Here is a 27,559-nt window from a genome sequence, read left to right as displayed (position 1 = left end):
ATGTTTTATTTGAATATTTTCAAAAGTGATTGATGATTTTTTATACTTATACAAAAAGTAAAAGATTAGGTTTGAATTTTTTTTAAAATGAAAGTGTGCTCATTTTGTCATATGCCAAAAGTAAAAGATTAGGTTTGATTTTTTTTTTTAAAAGTGAATGATGTTGTCTTTGACAATTGAAAAAGAAGAACCTTTTATTTGAATTCTTTGAAAAAGTGAATGATGTTGTCTTTGACAATTGAAAAAGAATAACCTTTTATTTGAATTTTTTGAAAAAGTGAATGATGTTGTCTTTGACATGTGAATCTTTTTAAATTTGAATATGAAGTCTCATATACCTATAAATAGATCATTTGAGAGCTTCACATTCACAACATCCAGAGCATACAACATTCATTCAAAACTTTCATTCTCTCTTCTCTAAGCATTGAGCCTTAATCCTTATTCATTTTGAGAGATATAGTTTGTGCTGTATTGTTCTTATTTCACTCATTGAGGAGTGTTTTCTGATAACCTACCCACTATCAGTTTTCGTATCAGAAAAAGGGTATGTATAACCCTTGTACGTGTAGAAAGTATTCTATACGGGGAATAGTTGAATCACCACTTGTAAGGTGATTGCAAGTGTAGAGGGTGTTTTACACGGATCCTTTATAGCGGTGTTGTTCAAATGTGTAATAGGTTTCTATCTCCACCTGAAGGAGGTTGAATAGTGAATTTGAGAATCCTCAAGGGGTAGCTTGAGGCAAGGACGTAGGCAGTGGGGCCGAACCTCGTTAACATACTGAGTTTGCTTCTCTCTTACCCTTACTCTTTATATTTATTGTTATTTCATATTTTGTTTATATTTTATATTATATATTTGATTTATAATTGTTATTTTTTTTTAATACAACTCAATTCACCCCCCTCTTGTGTTAGTCATCTGGGCAACAATTGGTATCAGAGCTAAGAGCTCTATTATAAGATTAACTATCTTTTGAGTTAAGATCTTATGGCTAACATTGCAGCTTCATTTGGTGAAAGTCAATCTAGCAATCGGCCTCCACTTTTTTGTGGAGATAATTACTCATTTTGGAAAGTTAGAATGAAAATATTTTTTCAAACTCAAGGTAGAGAAATCTGGAAATGTATTGTAAATGGACCTTATATTCCAACAAAAGTGGTTGATGGAGTAAAGGTCAAAAAGGAAGAAGAAGAGTTTGATCGTGAAGACGATAGACTTTATACTTTAAATTTAACTACTATGAATTTATTATATAATGCTCTTAATGGAAATGAGTTTAATAGAATAATGAATTGCGCTACGGCAAAGGAAATTTGGGATAACTTGGAAGTAATTTATGAAGGAACTTCGCAAGTCAAGGAATCAAAAATTTATATTCTTACACATGAATATGAAATGTTTAAGATGAATGATGATGAATCAATTTCTAGTATGCACACTCGTTTTACTAACATCATAAACAGATTGACAGCTCTTGGCAAAATTTATTCCAAGGTGGAGATAGTAAGAAAAATTCTCAACTCTTTACCAAAACGTTGGGAATCAAAAGTTACAGCGATTCTTGAAGTTAGAGACCTCAAGAAGCTCGAAGTCAATGAACTCATCGGATCACTTATCACCCATGAGTACACATTGAAAAAAGGAGAAGAAGAAGGAAAGCCAAAGAAGAGCTTAGCACTTAAAGCTGTTCCTCATGAAAGTGAAAGTGATAAAGATGGGGAAAATGAAGATAAAGATGAAGAAGTCGCGATGATAACAAGAAGAATTCAGAGGTTCTTGAAGAAAAATAGAACTCCTCCGAGGAAATCCTTCAAAAAGTTTTCCAAGAAAGATTCAGGTAAAAATGATACTTTAATTTGTTATAAATGCAATAAACCTGGTCATATCAAACCAGATTGTCCTCTGCTAAAAAAAGATCGAAACAAGGGCAAGAAAGCAATGAAAGCTACATGGGATGATGATTCAAGTAGTTCGGATAGTGAAGCAAGTAATGAAGAATCAACAAATCTTTATCTTATGGCTAAAGATGACATTGAGGTAACAAATCTTAATAATATTGAAGATTCTTCATATGAAGAATTGCAAAATATTTTAGAAGAGGTATATGAGGAATTTGAAAAATTGGGTATCAAGTATACTGCTTTGAAAAAGAAAAATTATTCTTTAACAAACGAAATTGAAATTTTAAGAAAAGAAAATATCATTTTGAAAGATGAAAATCTTGAATTGAATAAGAAGAAAACCGATTTAGAAAATATTGTTGAAAACTTTACGAATGGAAAAAGAAATTTTGAAAAATTTCTTAGTAGTCAAAGATGTGTTTTTGACAAGGCAGGTTTGGGATATATGCCAAAACAAAAATACAAACCTTATAAAAATTTCTTTGATAATCATTCTACATCAAAAACTAATATTCAAAATTCTTTTCATAAAAATAATTTTGTCAAAAAATGATATTATTATAATCATTCAAGTTTTTCATATATGTCACATGCTATTTGCAATTTTTGTAATAGAAATTGTCATAATTATCATACTTGTCCTATTAGAAAAAATCATACAATGACTATTAGGGTCATATGGGTACCTAAAAATCTTGTTTTTTCTAATGCTAATAAATAAAGGACCCAAAGAACTTGGGTACCAAAAAAAATCATTTTAATTGTTTTTATAGGTATGCATGAAGTCTTCCACAAGTAAAAACAAATGGTTTTTAGATAGTGGATGTTCAAGAGATATGACGGGAGACAAGAATAAGTTATTTGATCTTAGATCTAAAGAAGAAGGACACGTGACATTTGGAGACAATTCGAAAGGGAAGATCGTGGGAATATGTAAAATTGGTAATGAATCTTCTCTCATAATTGAAGATGTTCTACTTGTTGAAGGTTTAAAACATAATCTTTTGAGCATAAGTCAATTATGTGATAAAGGATTTACAGTTACTTTTAAAATGGATAAATGCATTATTTTGAATGATCATGATTGTAATATTTGTTTTATTGCTTTTAGAAACAATAATTTTTATACAATTGATTTTGAAGACATTCCCTCACAAGATGCTATTTGCTTTTCAGTTCAAAATGAAACTAGTTGGTTATGGCATAGAAGATTAAGTCATGCCAACATAGAACTTATTTCCAAACTTTCAAAAAATGATCTTGTGAGAGGTTTACCAAAAACATATTTTCTTAAAGACAAAATTTGTGATGCATGTCAATTGGTAAACAAACAAAAATTTCTTTTAAAACTAAGAAATATATTTCCACTATTAGACCATTGCAACTAATACACATGGATCTTTTTGGACCAAATAGAGTTGCAAGTCTAGGAGGAAAATATTATGCATGTGTTATTGTTGATGATTTCTCTAGATATACTTGGGTCATCTTTCTTGCTTATAAAGATGAGGCACATAATGTTTTTACCAAGTTATGCAAGAGAATTCAAAATGAAAAGGGCTATACTATTTCAAGTATCCGAATTGATAGGGGAAAAGAATTTGTTAATAAAAATATTGAAACATTTTGTGATGAAAACGGTTTTGTGCATAATTTTTCTGCTCCTCGAACTCCTCAACAAAATGGGGTAGTAAAGAGGAAAAATAGATCTCTTCAAGAAATGGCAAGAACAATGCTCAATGAAACTTGCCTAGTTATTTTTGGGCTGAAGCGGTAAATACTGCATGTTATGTTATAAATAGAGTTATGCTAAAGCCTAAGTTAGATAAAACCCCCTATGAGCTTTGGAATGAGAAAAAGTCCAACATTGGTTACTTTCATATATTTGGATGCAAATGTTTTATTTTGAATGACATGGATAATTTAGGCAAGTTTGATGCAAAATCTGATGAAGGTATCTTTTTCGGGTATTCTACTAATAGTAAAACTTATAGAGTATTCAATAAAAAGACTTTGACTGTACAAAAATCTATGCATGTAGTATTTGATGAATCTAATTCTCCACTCTCCAAGAAATCTATTGATGAAGAAACAGAAGGTATAAATAACACAGAAAGTCTCAATCTCAACAAAGAGAAAACAATAGAGGAAGTTCAACATGGAGCCATCAGGAAAGATCATCAAAATTTAATACAAGATGCAACCAAACAGTGGAAATTTGTGAAAGATCATCCAGTGGAACAAATTTTGGGAGAACCTTCACAAGGTGTAAGTACTCAATCATCTCTTAGAAATATTTGCAATCATACTGCTTTTCTATCTCAAATTGAACCCAAAAATATTGATGACGCACTTCTTGATGAATCTTGGATTCTAGCTATGCAAGAAGAGTTGAATCAATTTGAAAGAAATGATGTTTGGACACTTGTTCCTAGACCCAAAAATCATACTATTATTGGAACAAAATGGGTTTTTAGAAACAAGAAAGATGAGTCCGGAGTCATTACTAGAAATAAGGCTCGACTTGTAGCCCAAAGTTTTAATCAAGAAGAAGGAATCGATTATGATGAGACATATGTACCTGTCGCAAGATTAGAAGCTATTCGAATGCTACTTGCATATGTTTGTTATAAAGATTTCAAACTTTTTCAAATGGATGTTAAAAGTGTTTTCTTAAATGGTTTTATAAATGAAGAGGTATATGTTGAGCAACCTCCAGGTTTTGAAAATCATATTTCCCCAAATCATGTTTTCAAACTCACAAAAGCACTATATGGACTTAAACAAGCTCCTAGAGCTTGGTACGAGAGACTTAGTGGTTTCTTGATTGAAAAAGGTTTTTCAAGAGGAAAAATCGACATAACTCTTTTCATTAAATATGAAAATGATGATATTCTTTTAATTCAGATTTATGTTGATGATATAATATTCGGTGCTACTAATGAAAATATGTGTCAAGTTTTTGCTAAGATTATGCAGGAAGAATTTGAGATGAGCATGATGGGAGAACTTACATTCTTTCTCGGATTGCAAATTAAGCAAGCAAAAAGTGGGACATTCATCAATCAATCAAAATATATTAAGAAATTACTGAAAATGTTTGAGATGGAAAATGCTAAGGAAATTGGAACACCAATGAGCCCATCAACTAAACTTGATAAAGATGAATCCGGTAAACCAGTTGACTCGAAGATATATCGAGGTATGATTGGTAGCTTATTATATTTAACAGCAAGTAGACCAGATATTATGTTTAGTGTGTGCTTATGTGCACGCTTTCAATCATCTCCAAAAGAATCATATTTAATTGCAGTTAAACGCATTCTTAGATATCTTAGTGGTACAATTAACCTAGGGTTATAGTACCATAAGTACACATCTTTCGATCTAATCAGCTACACAGATGCAGATTATGCTGGCTGTAAAATAGATCGAAAAAGCACTAGTGGAGCATGTCATTTCTTAGGTCATGCATTAGTTTCCTGGTTTAGTAAAAAACAAAATTCTGTTACACTATCTACTACTGAGGCAGAATATGTTGCTGCGGGTAGTTATTGTGCTCAAGTTCTCTACATGAAGCAACAACTTAAAGATTTTAAACTCAAGTATAATCACATTCCAATCAAATGTGATAATACAAGTGCTATAAATCTTTCAAAGAACCCAATACAACATTCTAGAACTAAGCATATTGAAATAAGGTATCATTTTCTTTGAGATCATGTGCAAAAAGGCGATATAATATTAGAGTTCACAAACACACACGATCAGTTAGCAGATATTTTCACAAAACCTTTACCAGAAGATAGATTATGTATGATCAGAAGATAAATAGGTATGATGCATGCTATGAATATCTCTTAAAAGATAGACCAGAGTCAATAAAAATAGAAATAGATTTTTTAAATACTTTTACATAAACTTGAGATTCTTAGCCTCATGTTTGAGACGCTCATTCTCTTCATACAATATCATGTCATTCTTATTCATGGGAACCGGCAAGCGGAATGAAGAATCTAACAAAGATTTCAACTGTTTATTCTTCTGCCGAATGATTCCTTCCCTTGTATGAGACTCTTGAACAATTCGTTGAAGTACAACAATTTGTTCTTTGAGCCTTTCAACTTCATGATTTTTGGCTTGTAGCCGCTGAAAAAAAGCAACAATAGAGGAAGAGTAGCGAGTCCCAAGACTCACCAAGTCATAAATAGCATCAGAATCTAACTTATTAGTCAGATTATTATTTTCTTGCTGCAATATGGCACCAATGACAGCTGCAGAAAGGACAGGAGGTTGAGATGCAGAATGCCTCATGGATGGATCTAGAGAAATGTTAGAAGAATGAACCATTGAGAAAAGAATAGAAGGCTTAAAACGAGAATGCTGAAGGAATGCAGATGAGTTATAGAGATGAGATGAAAACTTGATGCGGATTGGATGAACTTCAGGACTGATTTTATAGAGATAGCATAAAGAATAAGACAAACTATTTTCTCTTCAAATCTTATTTAGTCAAAAAAAATACAAGATATGCTGGACACACATTGTCAAAAGTTTTCTTACTAAGCCAGCGAGATTAACAGTAGATTGTCCCTATTTTTCTAGTAAACGATGAACCTCTGCTGTTATCTGCCGATGTTGACCTTGTATCTGAATCCTTTCTCGTTCCAGCTCCTCTATTCGTGGTTGCAGATCATGAGCATACCAATCTGCAAATTTTTTCAACTCTTGGTTTTCTTGCTTTAGCCTTTTATTCTCACTATCCTTATTAGCAAGCTTCTGTCGTAATTCAAATATTTGCATGTTAAGATGATCAATCTCACTCACCCTCGCCATTAACCTCCGAGACATGATCGTAACAGAGGCAGCATATTGACTACTGAGCATTCTTGATTCTGCAATAATCTCAGAATCAGCCTTACTAGAAAAATGGTTCACTGCTCCTATCATGGTATTGACGGCCTCAGGAGAGAAGATTGATGATTGATGCGTCAAGGGTTCCTGATTCAAGTTTGGAACATTAGTGGAAGATAATTGCTCAGCCATTCTATCGTTGTGGAAAAACAGAACTCAGGTCAAGAAGCGATTATTTTTTTGGCATCCGATAGATGAAAATGATCATTTTTTTATAGAAACTCGGAGCCTTCAATCCCGTTTGTCAACAACATCAGGCAATTGTTTAATCTTCAGCAATATTAAATTCATAGAGTTAGGCCTCGAGGCTTTGCAGCACTTGTCGGGTCACGGATGGCTTCATTTTTCAACTATCTATAGTGTCTACTAACGCAACATTTTCTTCAGTCTATTTACTTGTTGCGGATCCTTTTTAATGATGCCAAAAGGGGGAGAAGTGTTAGACTAGAACATTAACATTGTTTAAATTGTTAAACTTGTTATATATGCTTGGAATTATATTTATACTTTTACTTGAAAAACTAACGCACATTCTCAGGGAGAGCTTAAGTATTAATACAGGTTTCAAATTCTATCAAGTATTTGTCATCATCAAAAATGGGGAGATTGTTGAACCCAAGATTTCAAGTTTTGTGTAATTATATATTTACACATAGATTTTGATGATAACAAATGAATTCAAAGAATAAAGAAGTCTCAAGTTCAAGTTGTCTACATAATAGAGTCAAGCACATCAAGGAAACAAGAATGAGCAAGAAGGGAACAAGTTCACATTAAAATTATAGAGTAATGTTGTAAATCTCTTCAAAATTTGAAATTAGGATTAATGCTCAAAATTAATATTTTATCATAAAACATTAAAATACATTTTTCACATGTGCATGAATATTTTTGAAAATTAAATTTGAAAATTTTGAAAGATGATTGATTGTCATCTTTTGCATGTGCATGCCTTGATTAAAAGGTTGAACTTTGAAAATATTAAAGATGATTGATTGTCATCTTTCACATGTGCATGTTTTATTTGAATATTTTCAAAAGTGATTGATGATTTTTTATACTTATACAAAAAGTAAAAGATTAGGTTTGAATTTTTTGAAAATGAAAGTGTGCTCATTTTGTCATATGCCAAAAGTAAAAGATTAGGTTTGATTTTTTTTAAAAAGTGAATGATGTTATCTTTGACAATTGAAAAAGAAGAACCTTTTATTTGAATTTTTTGAAAAAGTAAATGATGTTGTCTTTGACAATTGAAAAAGAAGAACCTTTTATTTGAATTTTTTGAAAAAGTGAATGATGTTATCTTTGACATGTGAATCTTTTTAAATTTGAATATGAAGTCTCATATGCCTATAAATAGATCATTTGAGAGCTTCACATTCACAACATCCAGAGCATACAACATTCATTCAAAGCTTTCATTCTCTCTTCTCTAAGCATTGAACCTTAATCCTTATTCATTTTGAGAGATATAGTTTGTGCTGTATTGTTCTTATTTCACTCATTGAGGAGTGTTTTCTGATAACCTACCCACTATCAGTTTTTGTATCAGAAAAAGGGTGTGTATAACCCTTGTACGTGTAGAAAGTATTCTATACGGGGAATAGTTGAATCACCACTTGTAAGGTGATTGCAAGTGTAGAGGGTGTTCTACACGGATCCTTTGTAGCGGTGTTGTTCAAAGGTGTAATAGGTTTCTATCTCCACCTGAAGGAGGTTGAATAGTGAATTTGGGAATCCTCAAGGGGTAGCTTGAGGCGAGGACGTAGGCAGTGGAGCCGAACCTCGTTAACATACTGAGTTTGCTTCTCTCTTACCCTTACTCTTTATATTTATTGTTATTTCATATTTTGTTTATATTTTATATTATATATTTGATTTATAATTGTTATTTTTTTAATACAACTCAATTCACCCCCCTCTTGTGTTAGTCATCTGGGCAACATAATTTTATTTTAAAATTTAAAAAAATTGAATTATTTATTTTATTTTGTATGAAAATTTTAAAAAGATGTAATAATTAAATGAAATGAGTTTAGAAGAATTGGGAAAACAAACAAAACTTCAGTAAAATCACTCCATTTCCTCATAGGGTGAAATCACCACTCGCCTATTTGCTACAGTTGACTTGTAGGTAGAAATGGTAATGGAGAAACATTCAAATCATCAGCCGACTATTTGCTACAATTGACTTAAGGATGCTTGAAGAATAAGATGAGATGATAATTTTGTAAATAATAATAAATTGATTTGTGAATAGTAGTAAGACAGTTTGAGTTAAATATTAATTGGATTTTGAGAAAATGAGAGAAAAAGTTGAATACAAAATATTATAAAAATAAAATATTGTAAGGATATAATTTTTGTTTGGAGATTCAAAAAAGTTGAATTATCTTTTGTGTTTTGTTTGAAAATTTGAAAAAAATTTAATTATTAATTTAAAAAAGTTATAATAATTAGTTTAAAAATATTTGTATTTGAATAATGTTTAGAAAAGAAATAAAATAGAATGAGATGAGTTGAAAATTATTTCCAATTAATCCCTAAATCTAATAAGGCATTGGGTTGAAGGTAATACACCAGTCCCGCTATATACATATAGGCAACTTGGTGCACGAAGCTATGCACAAATTTGACGTGAAACGAAAACCAATCTTTTGCAAAACCATATTCTACATGAGTTTTGTTACATACAAGTACAGTCGCGTATTAATCTGTGTACTAATACTGATTTATTCATACTTAAAAGTTAAATTAACACTGTTTTCAATAAAATCTACTTTTTGACCAATCACATCACATTAGTGCACAGATTAGTATACAATTATGCTTGCAACTATATTTTTCTATTCTACATATGCATTTGAAAAAAGATGGCACTGCAGCATCCCACTTGTATCCATCTCTATCTACATAGTGAAACGAAAACCATTGGTCCATTGGTAGTAAAATAAATCATACCTCATATTTCTAGTTGGGATGGAAAAAAAAAAAAAAATTAGTGAATCGATAAACTGGATTTAGTCTGGTACCTATTTCATTTTTCTCAAAACCGGTCGAAATCGGTTTGATTTCTAATTTTCTTTTTCTAATACCGGACTAAACCAGTTTATATATATTTATTTTTATATGATTTTTTATATTATATATAATTTATATAATTATATTTAAAATAATTTTATATTATATGCTAAATTGCTAATTAATATAATGTTAAATTTTAAAGTCTTATTATTCATGTATAATAATAATCTGATAACATAAAATCAATATAATATTGAATATAACATAAAATTAATCTTGTAAATATTAATATAATATTTGATATAACATTGTCATTAAAATTTTTAATTTTATAACATAAAATTAATATAATGTACAATTTTAGTCTTAAACATAAACATTTGATCATATGTTATTAATATGAACTATATATATATATAAAGGAGAAATACATTTTATAGCATAATAAATTATAATATATATTCTTTTTAATAAATACATGTGTATACATTTGATTATATACACTCATATAAAAAGTGTACGTAACCATCAAAAAAGTATGAAAAGTATTTATTGACGAAAGAATGCACAAAAAAAATCATAGCCTTGAACACAATCAAGTTTTAGTCCTACATTCTAAGAATGTCTAGAAGAAAATTTTAACCTCCAGGGTAAGTTGAAGGTTAAAATTATAATGAAGAAAAATTCTACAAAAATTAAGCTGCATCCAACTTTTTCTTATACAAATCCCAGAAAAATCCCCTAAATTTCTGAATACCAGGTTCACTCATATAATTAAGAATCCAAAACAAGTGCAATACATATAACTCTAAATTTGAATGGCTTGGAGATGAAAGCCTTTGAGAGAAAGGCTTCCAACAAAAAAGAACTGATTTTGATGGATGTTTCTTTTCAATCCGAGAAAGCCAGACTCTTACCATACTTCCAACTAAAAAAAGGAAATCTATGATTGCTAAAGAATGCATAACAAAACCCAGTTGGATTCTTGGCTCCTGTGGATGCCATTTCCAGTTGAAAGCAATGGCAATTCCTGTAAAACATACAACATTTGCACCAAGCCGGCTGTTTCCTTATATTCTAACTCATTATACAAAAACAATCTTACATGATGTAGTTTAATGTAGGATTAATAAATCAAATAAAGCTATATCAATTTGTATTTTTATGTAATTTATTTATAAATAAAGCATTACTAAGAAATAGACATTATCAGGCTTTACATAGACTCTACAACTTCATTTAGGAAAGTTAAAAGTTAAAATAAAATATAAAAAATAACATTCCAATCTATCTGTAAAAAAATTTCAAAACATCTCAAGAACTCTCATTTTAGGTTCAGTTTGGCCGTTATAAATTCTCATCTCAAATTTAAAATTCTCATATCATCATTTTAACTCTTCTAAATCTTCATATAAAATATAATAAATAATTTAATTTTTTGTTAACTCTTTAAAATTTCAAAACAATAATAATATTAAAATATTTCATCTTAAAATTCAAAATTCTTATCTAAAAATTCTCAGTTTCCAAACTAAACCTTAACTTGAAATTTACAAATTTTATTTCATGCAATCAAGACTCTATTTTCTAATCTCTAATCTCTTAACTCTATTGCATCCATCTTGCTCGTATTTGGCGTTGACAGCCTCTCCGCTCCATCGGACTTGTTGAGGGTGAGCGGCATCTGACCTGATATGGTTGACGAAGGGAAAGGTAAAGCTGAATATTCCGTGTTTATATACAGTAAAATTTCGTGGGAAGAAAACTGCCACGTGACTTGTCTTCTAGTCTCTAGAACATCCTTTCTTTTTTTTTTTTTTTTTTTTTTTTAAGAAATTATACTTCAAGACTTCAAGAGGTTTCACAATTGAATTCACATGGCCACACGGAATCTTTACGTATTTTCAATTTATATAATGAATAATTTATTTCTTTGATTTTAAATATTAACATTAATATAATTTATTTTATTGTACAAATTAATAATTTTATATAAAAGTGAAACTCATCTGTTATATTAAAGTGAAAACCATTTGCTAAATCAGGTTTTATTATTTTATGTTAATATTTATTTTATTCTAAATTATTCATAAGCATAACAAGAATATTATAACCATATTATTAATTGAGAAATAGATATTAAAAATATTTTAATATAAAAATTTAATTAATAATTTTGCATCCCAACAAATAAAAAAATAATTTTTAAATAAATATATATTTAAATTTAATTTAGTAATTTTGATATTAGAAAAAGTCTTTTTTTTTTTTTTTTTGATATGGGGATTTGGGGAGGGGATTGAACCCCAGACCTCACTTTTAGAGGTGGGGCTTCATGAAAAAGTCTAATTTTAACTTCTCGATTTAAGCATCAAATTTTATTGGGCCGGCCTGATCTACCCAATGACGTGGGTAGACTTCTAAAGAAGCTTTTCGGACGGAACCCCATTGGGTATTTTTTTACAGAAATTCTATAGGCAACCGCGCTTTATCCCTGCTGCAGCTTCGTGTCCTATGTGGCACTAAATGGAAACGGCACCATTTCTTTCTTCATATCTCTTAACCGGTCCTTCTCATTTTCGATTTGTCTTAGCGTAGTACTTCAACACAACTTCTTCATCTCAAAATCGAATAAGTACATTTGTTCCTTCGTCTTCCCCAAGCATAGAGATACCCACCTTATCTTCCCCAAGATTCTTACTCTCCCTCCCTCAGTTTGATCTCCCACTGAAAACGAAGATGCCCCCTCCCTCCCTTCCTCTACCAGAGAACCTTAGTCTTCTTCTTTGCATGATGATTCTGCGAAAAAAATATATCAAAAAAGCTTCACAGAAATTCGATTTTTGGGGATTTTTCCATAGCCAAACGATCCCAAATTTCTTTATCTGAAATATAGTGTTCGTGCAAAAATAAAATAAAATAAAATTTTGAAACCCTTGAAATATTTAGATTGTTTCCTGGGTATGAATGAACCTAGGAGAGGAAGGAATAAAAAAACGAAAAGTCTATTTTTGCGATTTTGAGTTACATTGTCAGAAACCAAAGTGTATTCATGTGTATTTTTTTGAAACCAGAGAGTGGCTATTGTCGTTGTTGAACTCAAGATTTCAAATTTCATGTGATTATAAATCTACACATGGATTTTGATGATAACAAATGAATTCAAAGAATAAAGAAGTCTCAAGCTCAAGTTGTCTACACAATGGAGTCAAGCACATCAAGGAAACAAGCATGAGCAAGAAGGGAACAAGTTCACATTAAAATTATAGAGTAATGTTGTAAATCTCTTCAAAATTCGAAATTAGGATTAATGCTCAAAATTAATATTTTATCATAAAGCATTAAAATACATTTTCCACATGTGCATGAATATTTTTGAAAATTAAATTTGAAAATTTTGAAAGATGATTGATTGTCATCTTTTGCATGTGCATGCCTTGATTAAAGGGTTGAACTTTGAAAATATTAAAGATGATTGATTGTCATCTTTCACATGTGCATGTTTTATTTGAATATTTTCAAAAGTGATTGATGCTTTTTTAGACTTATACAAAAAGTAAAAGATTAGGTTTGAATTTTTTGAAAATGAAAGTGTGCTCATTTTGTCATATGCCAAAAGTAAAAGATTAGGTTTGATTTTTTTGAAAAAGTGAATGATGTTGTCTTTGACAATTGAGAAAGAAGAACCTTTTATTTGAATTCTTTGAAAAAGTGAATGATGTTGTCTTTGACAATTGAAAAAGAAGAACCTTTTATTTGAATTTTTTGAAAAAGTGAATGATGTTGTCTTTGACATGTGAATCTTTTTAAATTTGAATATGAAGTCTCATATGCCTATAAATAGATCATTTGAGAGCTTCACATTCACAACACCAAGAGCATACAACATTCATTCAAAGCTTTCATTCTCTCTTCTCTAAACATTGAGCCTTAATCCTTGTTCATTTTGAGAGATATAGCTTGCGCTGTATTGTTCTTATTTCACTCGTTGAGGAGTGTTTTCTGATAACCTACCCACTATCAGCTTTTGTATCAGAAAAAGGGTGTGTATAACCCTTGTGTGTGTAGAAAGTATTCTACACAGGGAATAGTTGAATCACCACGTGTAAGGTGATTGCAAGTGTAGAGGGTGTTCTACACGGATCCTTTGTAGCGGTGTTGTTCAAAGGTGTAATAGGTTTCTATCTCCACCTGAAGGAGGTTGAATAGTGAATTTGGGAATCCTCAAGGGGTAGCTTGAGGCGAGGACGTAGGCAGTGGGGCCGAACCTCGTTAACATACTGAGTTTGCTTCTCTCTTACCCTTACTCCTTATATTTATTGTTATTTCATATTTTGTTTATATTTTATATTATATATTTGATTTATAATTGTTATTTTTTTTTAATACAACTCAATTCATCCCCCCTCTTGTGTTAGTCATCTGGGCAACAATTGGTATCAGAGCTAAGAGCTCTATTATAAGATTAACTATCTTTTGAGTTAAGATCTTATGGCTAACATTGCAGCTTCATTTGGTGAAAGTCAATCTAGTAGTCGGCCTCCACTCTTTTGTGAAGATAATTACTCATTCTGGAAAGTTAGAATGAGAATATTTCTTCAAGCTCAAGGTAGAGAAATATGGAAATGTATTGTAAATGGACCTTATATTCCAACAAAAGTGGTTGGTGGAGTAAAGGTCAAAAAGGAAGAAGAAGAGTTTGATCGTGAAGACGATAGACTTTATACTTTAAATTTAACTGCTATGAATTTATTATATAATGCTCTTAATGGAAATGAGTTTAATAGAATAATGAATTGCGCTACGGCAAAGGAAATTTGGGATAACTTGGAAGTAACTTATGAAGGAACTTCGCAAGTCAAGGAATTAAAAATTTATATTCTTACTCATGAATATGAAATGTTTAAGATGAATGATGATGAATCTATTTCTAGTATGCACACTCGTTTTACTAACATCATAAACAGCTTGACAGCTCTTGGCAAAGTTTATTCCAAGGTGGAGATAGTAAGAAAAATTCTCAACTCTTTACCAAAACGTTGGGAATCAAAAGTTACAGCGATTCTTGAAGCTAGAGACCTCAAGAAGCTCGAAGTCAATGAACTCATCGGGTCACTTATCACCCATGAGTACACATTGAAAAGAGGAGAAGAAGAAGGAAAGCCAAAGAAGAGCTTAGCACTTAAAGCTGTTCCTCATGAAAGTGAAAGTGATGAAGATGAGGAAAATGACGATAAAGATGAAGAAGTTGCGATGATAACAAGAAGAATTCAGAGGTTCTTGAAGAAAAATAGAACTCCTCCGAGGAAATCTTTCAAAAAGTTTTCCAAGAAAGATTCAGGTAAAAACGACACTTTAATTTGTTATAAATGCAATAAACCTGGTCATATCAAGCCAGATTGTCCTCTGCTAAAGAAAGATCGAAACAAGGGTAAGAAAGCAATGAAAGCTACATGGGATGATGATTCAAGTAGCTCAGATAGTGAAGCAAGCAATGAAGAATCAGCAAATCTTTGTCTTATGGCTAAAGATGACATTGAGGTAACAAATCTTGATAATATTGAAAATCTTTCATATGAAGAATTGCAAAATGTTTTAGAAGAGATTTATGAGGAATTTGAAAAATTAGGTATAAAGTATACTGCTTTGAAAAAGAAAAATTCTTCTTTAACAAACGAAATTGAAATTTTAAGAAAAGAAAGTATCATTTTGAAAGATGAAAATCTTGAATTGAATAAGAAGAAAACCGATTTAGAAAATATTGTTGAAAACTTTACGAATGGAAAAAGAAATTTTGAAAAACTTCTTGGTAGTCAAAGATGTGTTTTTGACAAGGCAGGTTTGGGATATATGCCAAAACAAAAATACAAACCTTATAAAAATTTCTTTGATAATCATTCTACCTCAAAGACTAATATTCAAAATTCTTTTCATAAAAATAATTTTGTCAAAAAAGGATATTATTATAATCATTCAAGTTTTTCACATATGTCACATGCTATTTGTAATTTTTGTAATAGAAATGGTCATAATTATCATACTTGTCCTATTAGAAGAAATCATACAATGACTATTAGGGCCATATGGGTACCTAAAAATCTTGTTTCTTCTAATACTAATAAATAAAGGACCCAAAGAACTTGGGTACCAAGAAAAATCATTTTAATTGTTTTTATAGGTATGCATGAAGTCATCCACAAGCAAAAATAAGTGGTTTTTAGATAGTGGATGTTCAAGACACATGACGGGAGACAAGACTAAGTTCTTTGATCTTAGATCTAAAGAAGAAGGACACGTGACATTTGGAGACAACTCGAAAGGGAAGATCGTGGGAATAGGTAAAATTGGTAATGAATCTTCTCTCATAATTGAAGATGTTCTACTTGTTGAAGGTTTAAAACATAATCTTTTGAGCATAAGTCAATTATGTGATAAAGGATTTACAGTTACTTTTAAAATGGATAAATGCATTATTTTGAATGATCATGATTGTAATATTTGTTTTATTGCTTTTAGAAACAATAATGTTTATACAATTGATTTTGAAGAAATTACCTCACAAGATGCTATTTGCTTGTCAGCTCAAAATGAAACTAGTTGGTTATGGCATAGAAGATTAGGTCATGCCAACATGGAACTTATTTCCAAACTTTCAAAAAATGATCTTGTGAGAGGTTTACCAAAAACATATTTTCTTAAAGACAAAATTTGTGATGCATGTCAATTTGGTAAACAAACAAAAACTTCTTTTAAAACTAAGAAACATATTTCCACTACTAGACCATTGCAACTGATACACATGGATCTTTTTGGACCAAATAGAGTTGCAAGTCTAGGAGGAAAATATTATGCATTTCTTATTGTTGATGATTTCTCTAGATATACTTGGGTCATCTTTCTTGCTCATAAAGATGAGGCACATAATGCCTTTACCAAGTTATGCAAGAGAATTCAAAATGAAAAGGGCTATACTATTTCAAGTATCCGAAGTGATAGGGGAAAAGAATTTGTTAATAAAAATATTGAAACATTTTGTGATGAAAACGGTTTTATTCATAATTTTTCTGCTCCTCGAACTCCTCAACAAAATGGGGTAGTAGAGAGGAAAAATAGATCTCTTCAAGAGATGGCAAGAACAATGCTCAATGAGAACAACTTGCCTAGTTATTTTTGGGCCGAAGCGGTAAGTACTGCATGTTATGTTATAAATAGAGTTATGTTAAGGTCTAAATTAGATAAAACCCCCTATGAGCTTTGGAATGAGAAAAAGCCCAACATTAGTTACTTTCATGTATTTGGATGCAAATGTTTTATTTTGAATGACAGAGATAATTTAGGCAAGTTTGATGCAAAATCTGATGAAGGTATTTTTCTCGGGTATTCTACTAATAGTAAAGCTTATAGAGTATTCAACAAAAAGACTTTAACTGTACAAGAATCTATGCATGTAGTATTTGATGAATCTAATTCTCCACTCTCCAAGAAATCTATTGATGAAGAAATAGAAGGTATAAATAACACAGAAAGTCTCAATCTCAACAAAGAGAAAGCAATAGAGGAAGTTCAACATGGAGCCATCAGGAAAGATCATCAAAATTTAATACAAGATGCAACCAAACAGTGGAAATTTGTGAAAGATCATCCAGTGGAACAAATTTTGGGAGAACCTTCACAAGGTGTAAGTACTCGATCATCTCTTAGAAATATTTGTAATCATACTGCTTTTCTATCTCAAATTGAACCCAAAAATATTGATGACGCACTTCTTGATGAATCTTGGATTCTAGCTATGCAAGAAGAGTTGAATCAATTTGAAAGAAATGATGTTTGGACACTTGTTCCTAGACCCAAAAATTATACTATTATTGGAACAAAATGGGTTTTTAGAAACAAGAAAGATGAGTCTGGAGTCATTACTAGAAATAAGGCTCGACTTGTAGCCCAAGGTTTTAATCAAGAAGAAGGAATCGATTATGATGAGACATATGCACCTGTCGCAAGATTAGAAGCTATTCGAATGCTACTTGCATATGCTTGTTATAAAGATTTCAAACTTTTTCAAATGGATGTTAAAAGTGCTTTCTTAAATGGTTTTATAAATGAAGAGGTATATGTTGAGCAACCTCCAGGTTTTGAAAATCATATTTCCCCAAATCATGTTTTCAAACTCATAAAAGCACTATATGGACTTAAACAAGCTCCTAGAGCTTGGTACGAGAGACTCAGTGGTTTCTTGATTGAAAAAGGTTTTTCAAGAGGAAAAATCGACACAACTCTTTTCATTAAATATGAAAATGATGATATTCTTTTGATTCAGATTTATGTTGATGATATAATATTCGGTGCTACTAATGAAAATATGTGTCAAGTTTTTGCTAAGACTATGCAGGAAGAATTTGAGATGAGCATGATGGGTGAACTTACATTCTTTCTCGGATTGCAAATTAAGCAAGCAAAAAGTGGGACATTCATCAATCAATCAAAATATATTAAGGAATTACTGAAGAAGTTTGGGATGGAAAATGCTAAGGAAATTGGAACACCAATGAGCCCATCAACTAAACTTGATAAAGATGAATCCGGTAAGCCAGTTGACTCGAAGATATATCGATGTATGATTGGTAGCTTATTATATTTAACAGCCAGTAGACCAGATATTATGTTTAGTGTGTGCTTATGTGCACGTTTTCAATCATCTCCAAAAGAATCACATTTAATTGCAGTTAAGCGCATTCTTAGATATCTTAGTGGTACAATTAACCTAGGGTTATGGTACCCTAAGCACACATCTTTCGATCTAATCAGCTACACAGATGCAGATTATGCTGGCTGTAAAATAGATCGAAAAAGCACTAGTGGAGCATGCCATTTCTTAGGTCATGCATTAGTTTCCTGGTTTAGTAAAAAACAAAATTCTGTTGCACTATCTACTGCTGAGGCAGAATATGTTGCTGCGGGTTGTTGTTGTGCTCAAATTCTCTACATGAAGCAACAACTTGAAGATTTTAAACTCATGTATAATCACATTCCAATCAAATGTGATAATACAAGTGCTATAAATCTTTCAAAGAACCCAATACAACATTCTAGAACTAAGCATATTGAAATAAGGTATCATTTTCTTCGAGATCATGTGCAAAAAGGTGATATAATGTTAGAGTTCACAAACACACACGATCAGTTAGCAGATATTTTCACAAAACCTTTACCAGAAGATAGATTATGTATGATCAGAAGAGAAATAGGTATGATGCATGCTATGAATATCTCTTAAAAGATAGACCAGAGTCAATAAAAATAGAGATAGATTTTTTTTAATACTTTTACATAAATTTGAGATTCTTAGCCTCATGTTTGAGACGCTCATTCTCTTCATACAATATCATGTCATTCTTATTCATGGGAACCGGCAAGCGGAATGAAGAATCTAATAAAGATTTCAACTGTTTATTCTTCTGCCGAATGATTCCTTCCCTTGTGTGAGACTCTTGAACAATTTGTTGAAGTACAACAATTTGTTCTTTGAGCTTTTCAACTTCGTGATTTTTGGCTTGTAGCCGCTGAGAAAAAGCCACAATAGAGGAAGAGTAGCGAGTCCCAAGACTCACCAAGTCATAAATAGCATCAGAATCTGACTTATTAGTCAGATTATTATTTTCTTGCTGCAACATGGCACCAATGGTAGCTGCAGAAAGAACAGGAGGTTGAGATGCAGAATGCCTCATGGATGGATCTAGAGAAATGTTAGAAGAATGAGCCATTGAGAAAAGAATAGAAGGCTTAAAACGAGAATGCTGAAGGAATGCAAATGAGTTATAGAGATGAGATGAAAACTTGATGCGGATTAGATGAACTTCAGGACTGATTTTATAGAGATAGCATAAAGAATAAGACAAACTATTTTCTCTTCAAATCTTATTTAGTCAAAAGAAATACAAGATATGCTGGACACACATTGTCAAAAGTTTTCTTACTAAGCCAGCGAGATTAACAGTAGATTGTCCCTATTTTTCTAGTAAACGATGAACCTCTGCTGTTATCTGCCGATGTTGACCTTGTATCTGAACCCTTTCTCGTTCCAGCTCTTTTATTCGTGGTTGCAGATCATGAGCATACCAATCTGCAAATTTTTTCAACTCTTGGTTTTCTTGCTTTAGCCTTTTATTCTCACTATCCTTATTAGCAAGCTTCTGTCGTAACTCAGATATTTGCATGTTAAGATGATCAATCTCACTCACCCTCGCCATTAACCTTCGAGACATGATCGTAACAGAGGCGGCATATTGATTACTGAGCATTCTTGATTCTGCAATAATCTCAGAATCAGCCTTACTAGAAAAACGGTTCACTGCTCCTATCATGGTATTGACGGCCTCAGGAGAGAAGATTGATGATTGATGCGTCAAGGGTTCCTGATTCAAGTCTGGAACATTAGTGGAAGAGAATTGCTCAGCCATTCTATCGTTGTGGAAAAACAGAACTCAGGTCAAGAAGTGATTATTTTTTTGGCATCCGATAGATGAAAATGATCATTTTTTTATAGAAACTCGGAGCCTTCAATCCCGTTTGTCAACAACATCAGGCGATTGTTTAAATCTTCAGCCGTATTAAATTCATAGAGTTAGGCCTCGAGGCTTTGCAGCACTTGTCGGGTCACGGACGGCTCCATTTTTCAACTATCTACAGTGACTATTAAACGCATCGTTTTCTTCAATCCATTTTCTTGTTGCGGATCCTTTTTAATGATGCCAAAAGGGGGAGAAGTGTTAGACTAGAACATTAACATTGTTTAAATTGCTAAACTTGTTATATATGCTTGGAATTATATTTATACTTTTGCTTGAAAAACTAACGCATATTTTCAGGGGGAGCTTAAGTATTAATATAGGTTTCAAGTTCTATCAAATATTTGTCATCATCAAAAAGGGGGAGATTGTTGAACTCAAGATTTCAAGTTTCATGTGATTATAAATCTACACATGGATTTTGATGATAACAAATGAATTCAAAGAATAAAGAAGTCTCAAGCTCAAGTTGTCTACACAATGGAGTCAAGCACATCAAGGAAACAAGCATGAGCAAGAAGGGAACAAGTTCACATTAAAATTATAGAGTAATGTTGTAAATCTCTTCAAAATTCGAAATTAGGATTAATGCTCAAAATTAATATTTTATCATAAAGCATTAAAATACATTTTCCACATGTGCATGAATATTTTTGAAAATTAAATTTGAAAATTTTGAAAGATGATTGATTGTCATCTTTTGCATGTGCATGCCTTGATTAAAGGGTTGAACTTTGAAAATATTAAAGATAATTGATTGTCATCTTTCACATGTGCATGTTTTATTTGAATATTTTCAAAAGTGATTGATGCTTTTTTAGACTTATACAAAAAGTAAAAGATTAGGTTTGAATTTTTTGAAAATGAAAGTGTGCTCATTTTGTCATATGCCAAAAGTAAAAGATTAGGTTTGATTTTTTTGAAAAAGTGAATGATGTTGTCTTTGACAATTGAGAAAGAAGAACCTTTTATTTGAATTCTTTGAAAAAGTGAATGATGTTGTCTTTGACAATTGAAAAAGAAGAACCTTTTATTTGAATTTTTTGAAAAAGTGAATGATGTTGTCTTTGACATGTGAATCTTTTTAAATTTGAATATGAAGTCTCATATGCCTATAAATAGATCATTTGAGAGCTTCACATTCACAACACCAAGAGCATACAACATTCATTCAAAGCTTTCATTCTCTCTTCTCTAAACATTGAGCCTTAATCCTTGTTCATTTTGAGAGATATAGCTTGCGCTGTATTGTTCTTATTTCACTCGTTGAGGAGTGTTTTCTGATAACCTACCCACTATCAGCTTTTGTATCAGAAAAAGGGTGTGTATAACCCTTGTGTGTGTAGAAAGTATTCTACACAGGGAATAGTTGAATCACCACGTGTAAGGTGATTGCAAGTGTAGAGGGTGTTCTACACGGATCCTTTGTAGCGGTGTTGTTCAAAGGTGTAATAGGTTTCTATCTCCACCTGAAGGAGGTTGAATAGTGAATTTGAGAATCCTCAAGGGGTAGCTTGAGGCGAGGACGTAGGCAGTGGGGCCGAACCTCGTTAACATACTGAGTTTGCTTCTCTCTTACCCTTACTCCTTATATTTATTGTTATTTCATATTTTGTTTATATTTTATATTATATATTTGATTTATAATTGTTATTTTTTTTTAATACAACTCAATTCACCCCCCCTCTTGTGTTAGTCATCTGGGCAACAGTCATCTTTGTGGGTAAGGGAAATGGCGTCGTCGTTGTGGGTATGACCGATTTATCATCAATTTTATGTGGAGCATCAGTTTAAGAGTATCGTATACCGCTATCCAAATTCAGCATTGTTCTCAAAGCTCCGAATCTTTTTTTTTTCCTTCTCTTTTTCTCTGTTCTATTTTTCAGTTCAATCTTTGGAGAGATTTTCAGGAGAGATAGAATAATATGCTCCAAGCTACACAAATACTAGGTTCTTGAGCATCTAGGTTAGTTTGGAAATCCCGTTGCAACCACGTTACATTCCACAGGCTAAACCCACAAAGCAGAGGTATAGAGTTAAATAAGTTTTGATCTCCCTTTCTAGTTTCGCTCTCTGGTTTCCCTCTACAGCATCCAACCCAAAGTAGCTCTTTTGATTCGATTTCCCTCCAACGCACGATGGCAAGGAGAGACACATCCAGCTTCTCCCTCTCTGGTTTCGAACTAACATCAGCTTTCATTTTTCATTGATATCCCTCTCTGCTTTTTGGTCTCCCTCCTTTCTTCCGCTTTTCATTGATCTCCCCCATTTCTTCCGCTTTTCTTTCTTTCTTTCTTTATTCTTTTTATTTTTTTAATGTTGCCACATCAGCCACGAGGGCGCAGTGGGGATATGGGACAGTTGTACCTAGCAGACCTCATTTTTTTACGCCTTTGGAATGCGTGTTTACAGGTTGTACTCAATAGTTGCAGTAATTCCAAACTTAACACGTAAAGAGCATTGTCATTAATAGGTTATTTCAATATTTAAAATTTGAAAAATATATAATTTTTTAGCTTTTAATTAACCACTAAATACTTAAAATCTACATTGAATTAGTCATCATATTCTCTATAATAATAAAATATTATTATTTTTTATTATTTTTATTATTTAATTACTTTTTTATTTTATTTTCCTAATCTTCAATAACCTCCAACAATCATATTCATTTTCATTTTCACAATCTAAAAATCTATAATATAATAATCTCATATATACATAGATGATAAAATCTCATATGTAAATAAAAATTTCATATGTACAATTCATAAAAATATCACATTATAATAATCTCAAATGTACATAGATGATAAAATCTCATATGTAAATAAAAATTTCATATATACAATTCATAAAAATGCCACATCTATAGTATAATAATCTCAAAATATAACAAAATAACATAAGAGAAAACGATGAAATTAATAAATAATTGATATAGACTTGCAATAGGACTCTTCATCTTTGAAATTTTTGAAGAAAAAGATGAAATTACTGTAGCTCATATTTAGGATGAAAATGGATGGGCTAATTTAATGTGGGCCAACTTTTGATAACATGAGTTAAATTTAAAGATGAAAAACAATTTAAAAAAACAAATGCGGATGCTCTAATGAACTGGTGGCATATATCTCCGACGAAGCTCAGCCACAGCAAAAACAAAAACAAGGGCGAGTAGGACAACGGCCAAATCCGAGTAAAGCAAGTAAATGTGAATCTGGTACCGTCCATCGTCTTTAACGTGCTTAGGTACCTAGCTGCCAATATTCCACCAGCATGCAAGATACTCCAAGCAAGAAACATCATAAACCCATGCACAATACTGGCCACAAATCCTCATCCGCGTCTGCAGAACCACGCGTAATCAGCACCCGAGCAGGCTTGCTACGTGTAACGGAATGGCATATTTTTCTCTCGCTAATAGTTCATCCTTCATGTAATAGTTCATCCGTCTTTGTATCACCTATTACCCAAAGTGCCCGATGCCATTTTCTGACTTGAATCTCACGTGTCAAATTCTCTCGTTGGATGTACCGATCCAATATGCGTTTACACTCACTACTCGCATTGTCAACCCAACCCACATATGCAGAGCTATTTACCATTCCACTACCAAGTCCAACCCACATAAGGATAGTTATTTGTGGTAGGAACTAATCAGTAAGAACAGTAAAGAAACAATATGGGGATGATCATAATTCACGAAGAGAGGGAAACTCAACCGAAGCAAACAAACATCATAAATTTTTATTCAACGACTAACTGCATCAATGTACATCCAGATTAAGCTATAAAACCAGACAAGGCAAAGCAAGCAAAGAAGATAAGTTACGACTAAATCAACAACTTTTTTCCCAGTGTACAAAGAGATTCTACAATATTCATCAATATTTTTCCCATTTATTTTCTTTTAATTAGTACTCTGTCCATTCTCGACACCAAGACCATATAAAACGCCTGCGTATTTCTCTGTAGAGCCACTGAAAAAGGAGTCCCTCAACTTCCTAAAGGTACTGGCAGTCAGCAAACTATCAGAACCCGCTTGATGGCACACGCCAACTCTCTCCACTTCCAACAACTCCGCAAGCTTGTTCAAACCACCGTGGAGGCTATTGCAAAACTTCATCAAATGCTTGATATCATATACCATGGGGAAATACATGTTGATTAGATCAAAGAACCCAGCTTGCGCATCGGGCAAACTCCGGCATGTCAGAAGTTTAAGCAAGTAACCGAAATCATACCCACTGTGGAAGGTGACCCATTGCACAGCATCGTTCAACACAATCCCCGACGACATCAAAAGCTCACCGAACCGATTCACATCGATGCCCTTCTCGTTATTTTTCTTGAAATCAATCCCTGACTCGTGCAACAAGTCAATGGAATCGCTTGCGAAAATATCTTCACTTATATTAAACTCACGGAAGTTGAATTGCCAGATGCAAAACTGATCGGTCCCGCACGTGGGAAGATTTCCATGCTCGTCGGAGAAGGTGAGACCCAATTGAATCAATTTCAGCATATCCACGTTGTCTTTCAGTGTTTGATAGTTATAGTCATTGATGTTCTTGAAAGTCCCCACAGGACGAAGAACCACGCCCGGGAACTCGGTGTCCATAGCAATATAGTTATAATCGTCAACAATTTCACGGATCAAAGCAAATTCTTCCTCCAGATTATCACTCCAAACCTCCCGGATTTGAATCGAATCGCCTTTCGGTAAAATCGACATTTCCAACAGTTGAATTCGGGCAACAGAATGACGAACAGTATCAAACCCAGATCTGAAGTCAAGGTGTTTAACTGTTATGTAGAGCTACGAATTAAGTTTTCGCAAAAATGGCAGCGCTTCCTGCTTCGAGCAGATCTATAGCAGACCGAAGATAGCAAACCAGAAACGAAAGCAATCTATGAAGCATTCAGAAACCTGAACTGAACTGTGTTACTGCGAATTAGAGTCGAAAACGAACCTTTTTTGGTCGTTCCACTAGTTCTGAAACAAGCCCAATCCAACAAAACGTAAATTTAAAAAGAGACAAGAGTTAATCAAGAACCCTAAAAACCAAAGTGACTAGACGAAACAAAGAAAAAACTCCGATTACGCGAGAGATCTGACCTTGGTTTAGTGAAACCGAGTGTTGGAATTAAACTGATCTCGAACTTGGAATCACAAATCGTTTATTTCCGCTTCGACGAAGCGAACTCTCCGAGTCAACGAAACAAAGAGAAGGGAGACGGAGAGGAAGAGGGGGCAATTACTTGGTGATTGATGGGGGTTACTTAAGGACGACGAAAAGCGGAACGAGCATCCAACGATGTCGTTTCTCAACGAATTAGGATTTTTCATATCGTTTATGTATAATTGAGAAATAATTGAAAATAAATATATAATATTTTTAATGGTTTTACACCTTTACGGCGACTATCCAGTACGGTTAGCACTTTTTAACCTTGTTATGATGCTACAAATTCGTTGTATTTGATTGTTTAAAACTTTTTTTTATTTATTAAAAACGAAAACTCTTAAACCTTTTTTATTTTATTAATAATTTATAAAATAAAATTTTTATATACAGTTACTTTTATGTTAAAAAATAAATTTAAAATATTCATTTAAAATAATTTTTTTTTTTTAAAGAAACATTGGGATTAGAGGCAAGATAAACTCACGAGCAAATTAGTAGAAATAAATTAATTTAGCAATATGTATAATGAAGGTCTGAAAACGACGTTACATCCCTATCAGATTCATGTGCTTGGTATTTTATTTCAACGTGAAGTCGGAAGGCTCCAGGCCCACGACCATGAATGAGGTTGAGATGTTTACACCATTTTTCTTTTTATTTTACTATTGTGCTTCAAACGCAACGAGTTTTAAGAAAAGTCAAAGATCGTTTGACATGTCAACCACTTGTTTGCGTGGAACCAACCTGGCTACAAGCACGCTCCTTTTGACCCAAATGACCGGCACCGAGTAGCCCAGTCAACACACTCGTTTTTTCAATGGTCTAATCCAAAAATGCAACCAATGTGGTCCAGTTTGAGGACAATAATGGTCTAATCGTCTAAACACTGATTCAAATTACTCCTGTCTATAAAATAGAGATATAGGGTTCGAAACCTCTTTTTTAAATGTATGAAAAATGAGAGAAAATTAGAATTTTTCATTAAAAAAATATTTATTTATGAACAATTATATTTTTTCAGTGAAAATTTGAGATTTTTTTAAATATAATGCTTATTAAATTGAATACTATGAAAATGGTTTAAAAAAAAAAAGTTATTCAATTGAGCAACGATAGATACATATTCTGACCCAAATATTGCACCGCCAAAAATAAACTGTTGAGCTTCTTGGGAAAGTGGGCTTTGACCCGAATTTTTGAGCGAGGCCAGTAAAGAGGATTTACAGAGGTTGGTAGAGAATGAAATTTCAATGGGCCGCACAAGAGAGGGGAGTTTTCAAAGAGGGCTCGGGGATTGTTAGCCCAAAGACATTCAAGATGGCCTTTTATGGGCATAAAATAAGTGGAGAGAAAGTCCTCAAAGGTTGGTAACGATCTCGCCAAGAGGAGTGATAAACACAACTGTATATATGTGTGGTTGTGGTGTAGTGGTGCTCCAAAAGAGAAATGATACACACAATGTATTTCACAATACTTTACGCAACACATATTAAAAAATAGGAATATTTTATAAAGTGATGTTACTTTTATAAAATAATTTACGAAAATACCCTTCTTTTTACAACATTGTTGTGTAAAGTATTGTGAAGTATATCGTGTGTTTATCATTGCCATACCAAAACCGACAGCAAATCTCAAGTACTACACGCCCATAAATAATTATCATTGAAATGACAATACCCACCAAGCAAAAGCCAAATGTAAATAATGATAATATGATTTCGTGTAAAAGTAAATTCATTATATTACTTTTAGGAAGAATTACAATTGATTTGTATGATATACTATTCATGAGCTTTTTTTATTTTATATTATTTAAATATTTATTTTTTAATATTTTTTATTCATTTAAAATATTTTCTCTAACTATTAATGAATTTGCAAGCTCATCATATCTTTTGAATATTTGTAATATCTCCTTAGATATAATACATTTTCTTTTCTAAGCTCCTCGTA

The 27,559-nt window shown here is 32.2% G+C and overlaps 1 protein-coding gene across 1 annotated transcript; it reads right to left on the bottom strand.

The window, feature by feature from the left end:
* Positions 1 to 24,138: 24,138 nt before the first annotated feature.
* On the bottom strand, positions 24,139 to 25,695 carry LOC122319208 (probable CCR4-associated factor 1 homolog 7). The gene is made up of 2 exons (XM_043137163.1): positions 25,534 to 25,695; positions 24,139 to 25,410 (listed from the first exon to the last, which is right to left on the bottom strand). Exon 2 carries the CDS (start codon positions 25,147 to 25,149, stop codon positions 24,325 to 24,327), a length of 825 nt encoding a protein of 274 aa, XP_042993097.1. The 5' UTR covers positions 25,150 to 25,410; positions 25,534 to 25,695; the 3' UTR covers positions 24,139 to 24,324.
* Between the last annotated feature and the right edge of the window lie 1,864 nt (positions 25,696 to 27,559).

Source organism: Carya illinoinensis, chromosome 8 (assembly GCF_018687715.1).
Source record: "Carya illinoinensis cultivar Pawnee chromosome 8, C.illinoinensisPawnee_v1, whole genome shotgun sequence".
NCBI classification, from domain to species: domain Eukaryota; kingdom Viridiplantae; phylum Streptophyta; class Magnoliopsida; order Fagales; family Juglandaceae; genus Carya; species Carya illinoinensis.
The sequence above is the reverse complement of the archived record's forward strand: the minus strand, read 5'-3'. Positions and strand labels throughout refer to the sequence as shown.

Bases quoted from the DNA above. Each gene is read 5' to 3' on its own strand.
- LOC122319208 (XM_043137163.1), bottom strand. From the start codon at position 25,149: ATGTCGATTTTACCGAAAGGCGATTCGATTCAAATCCGGGAGGTTTGG.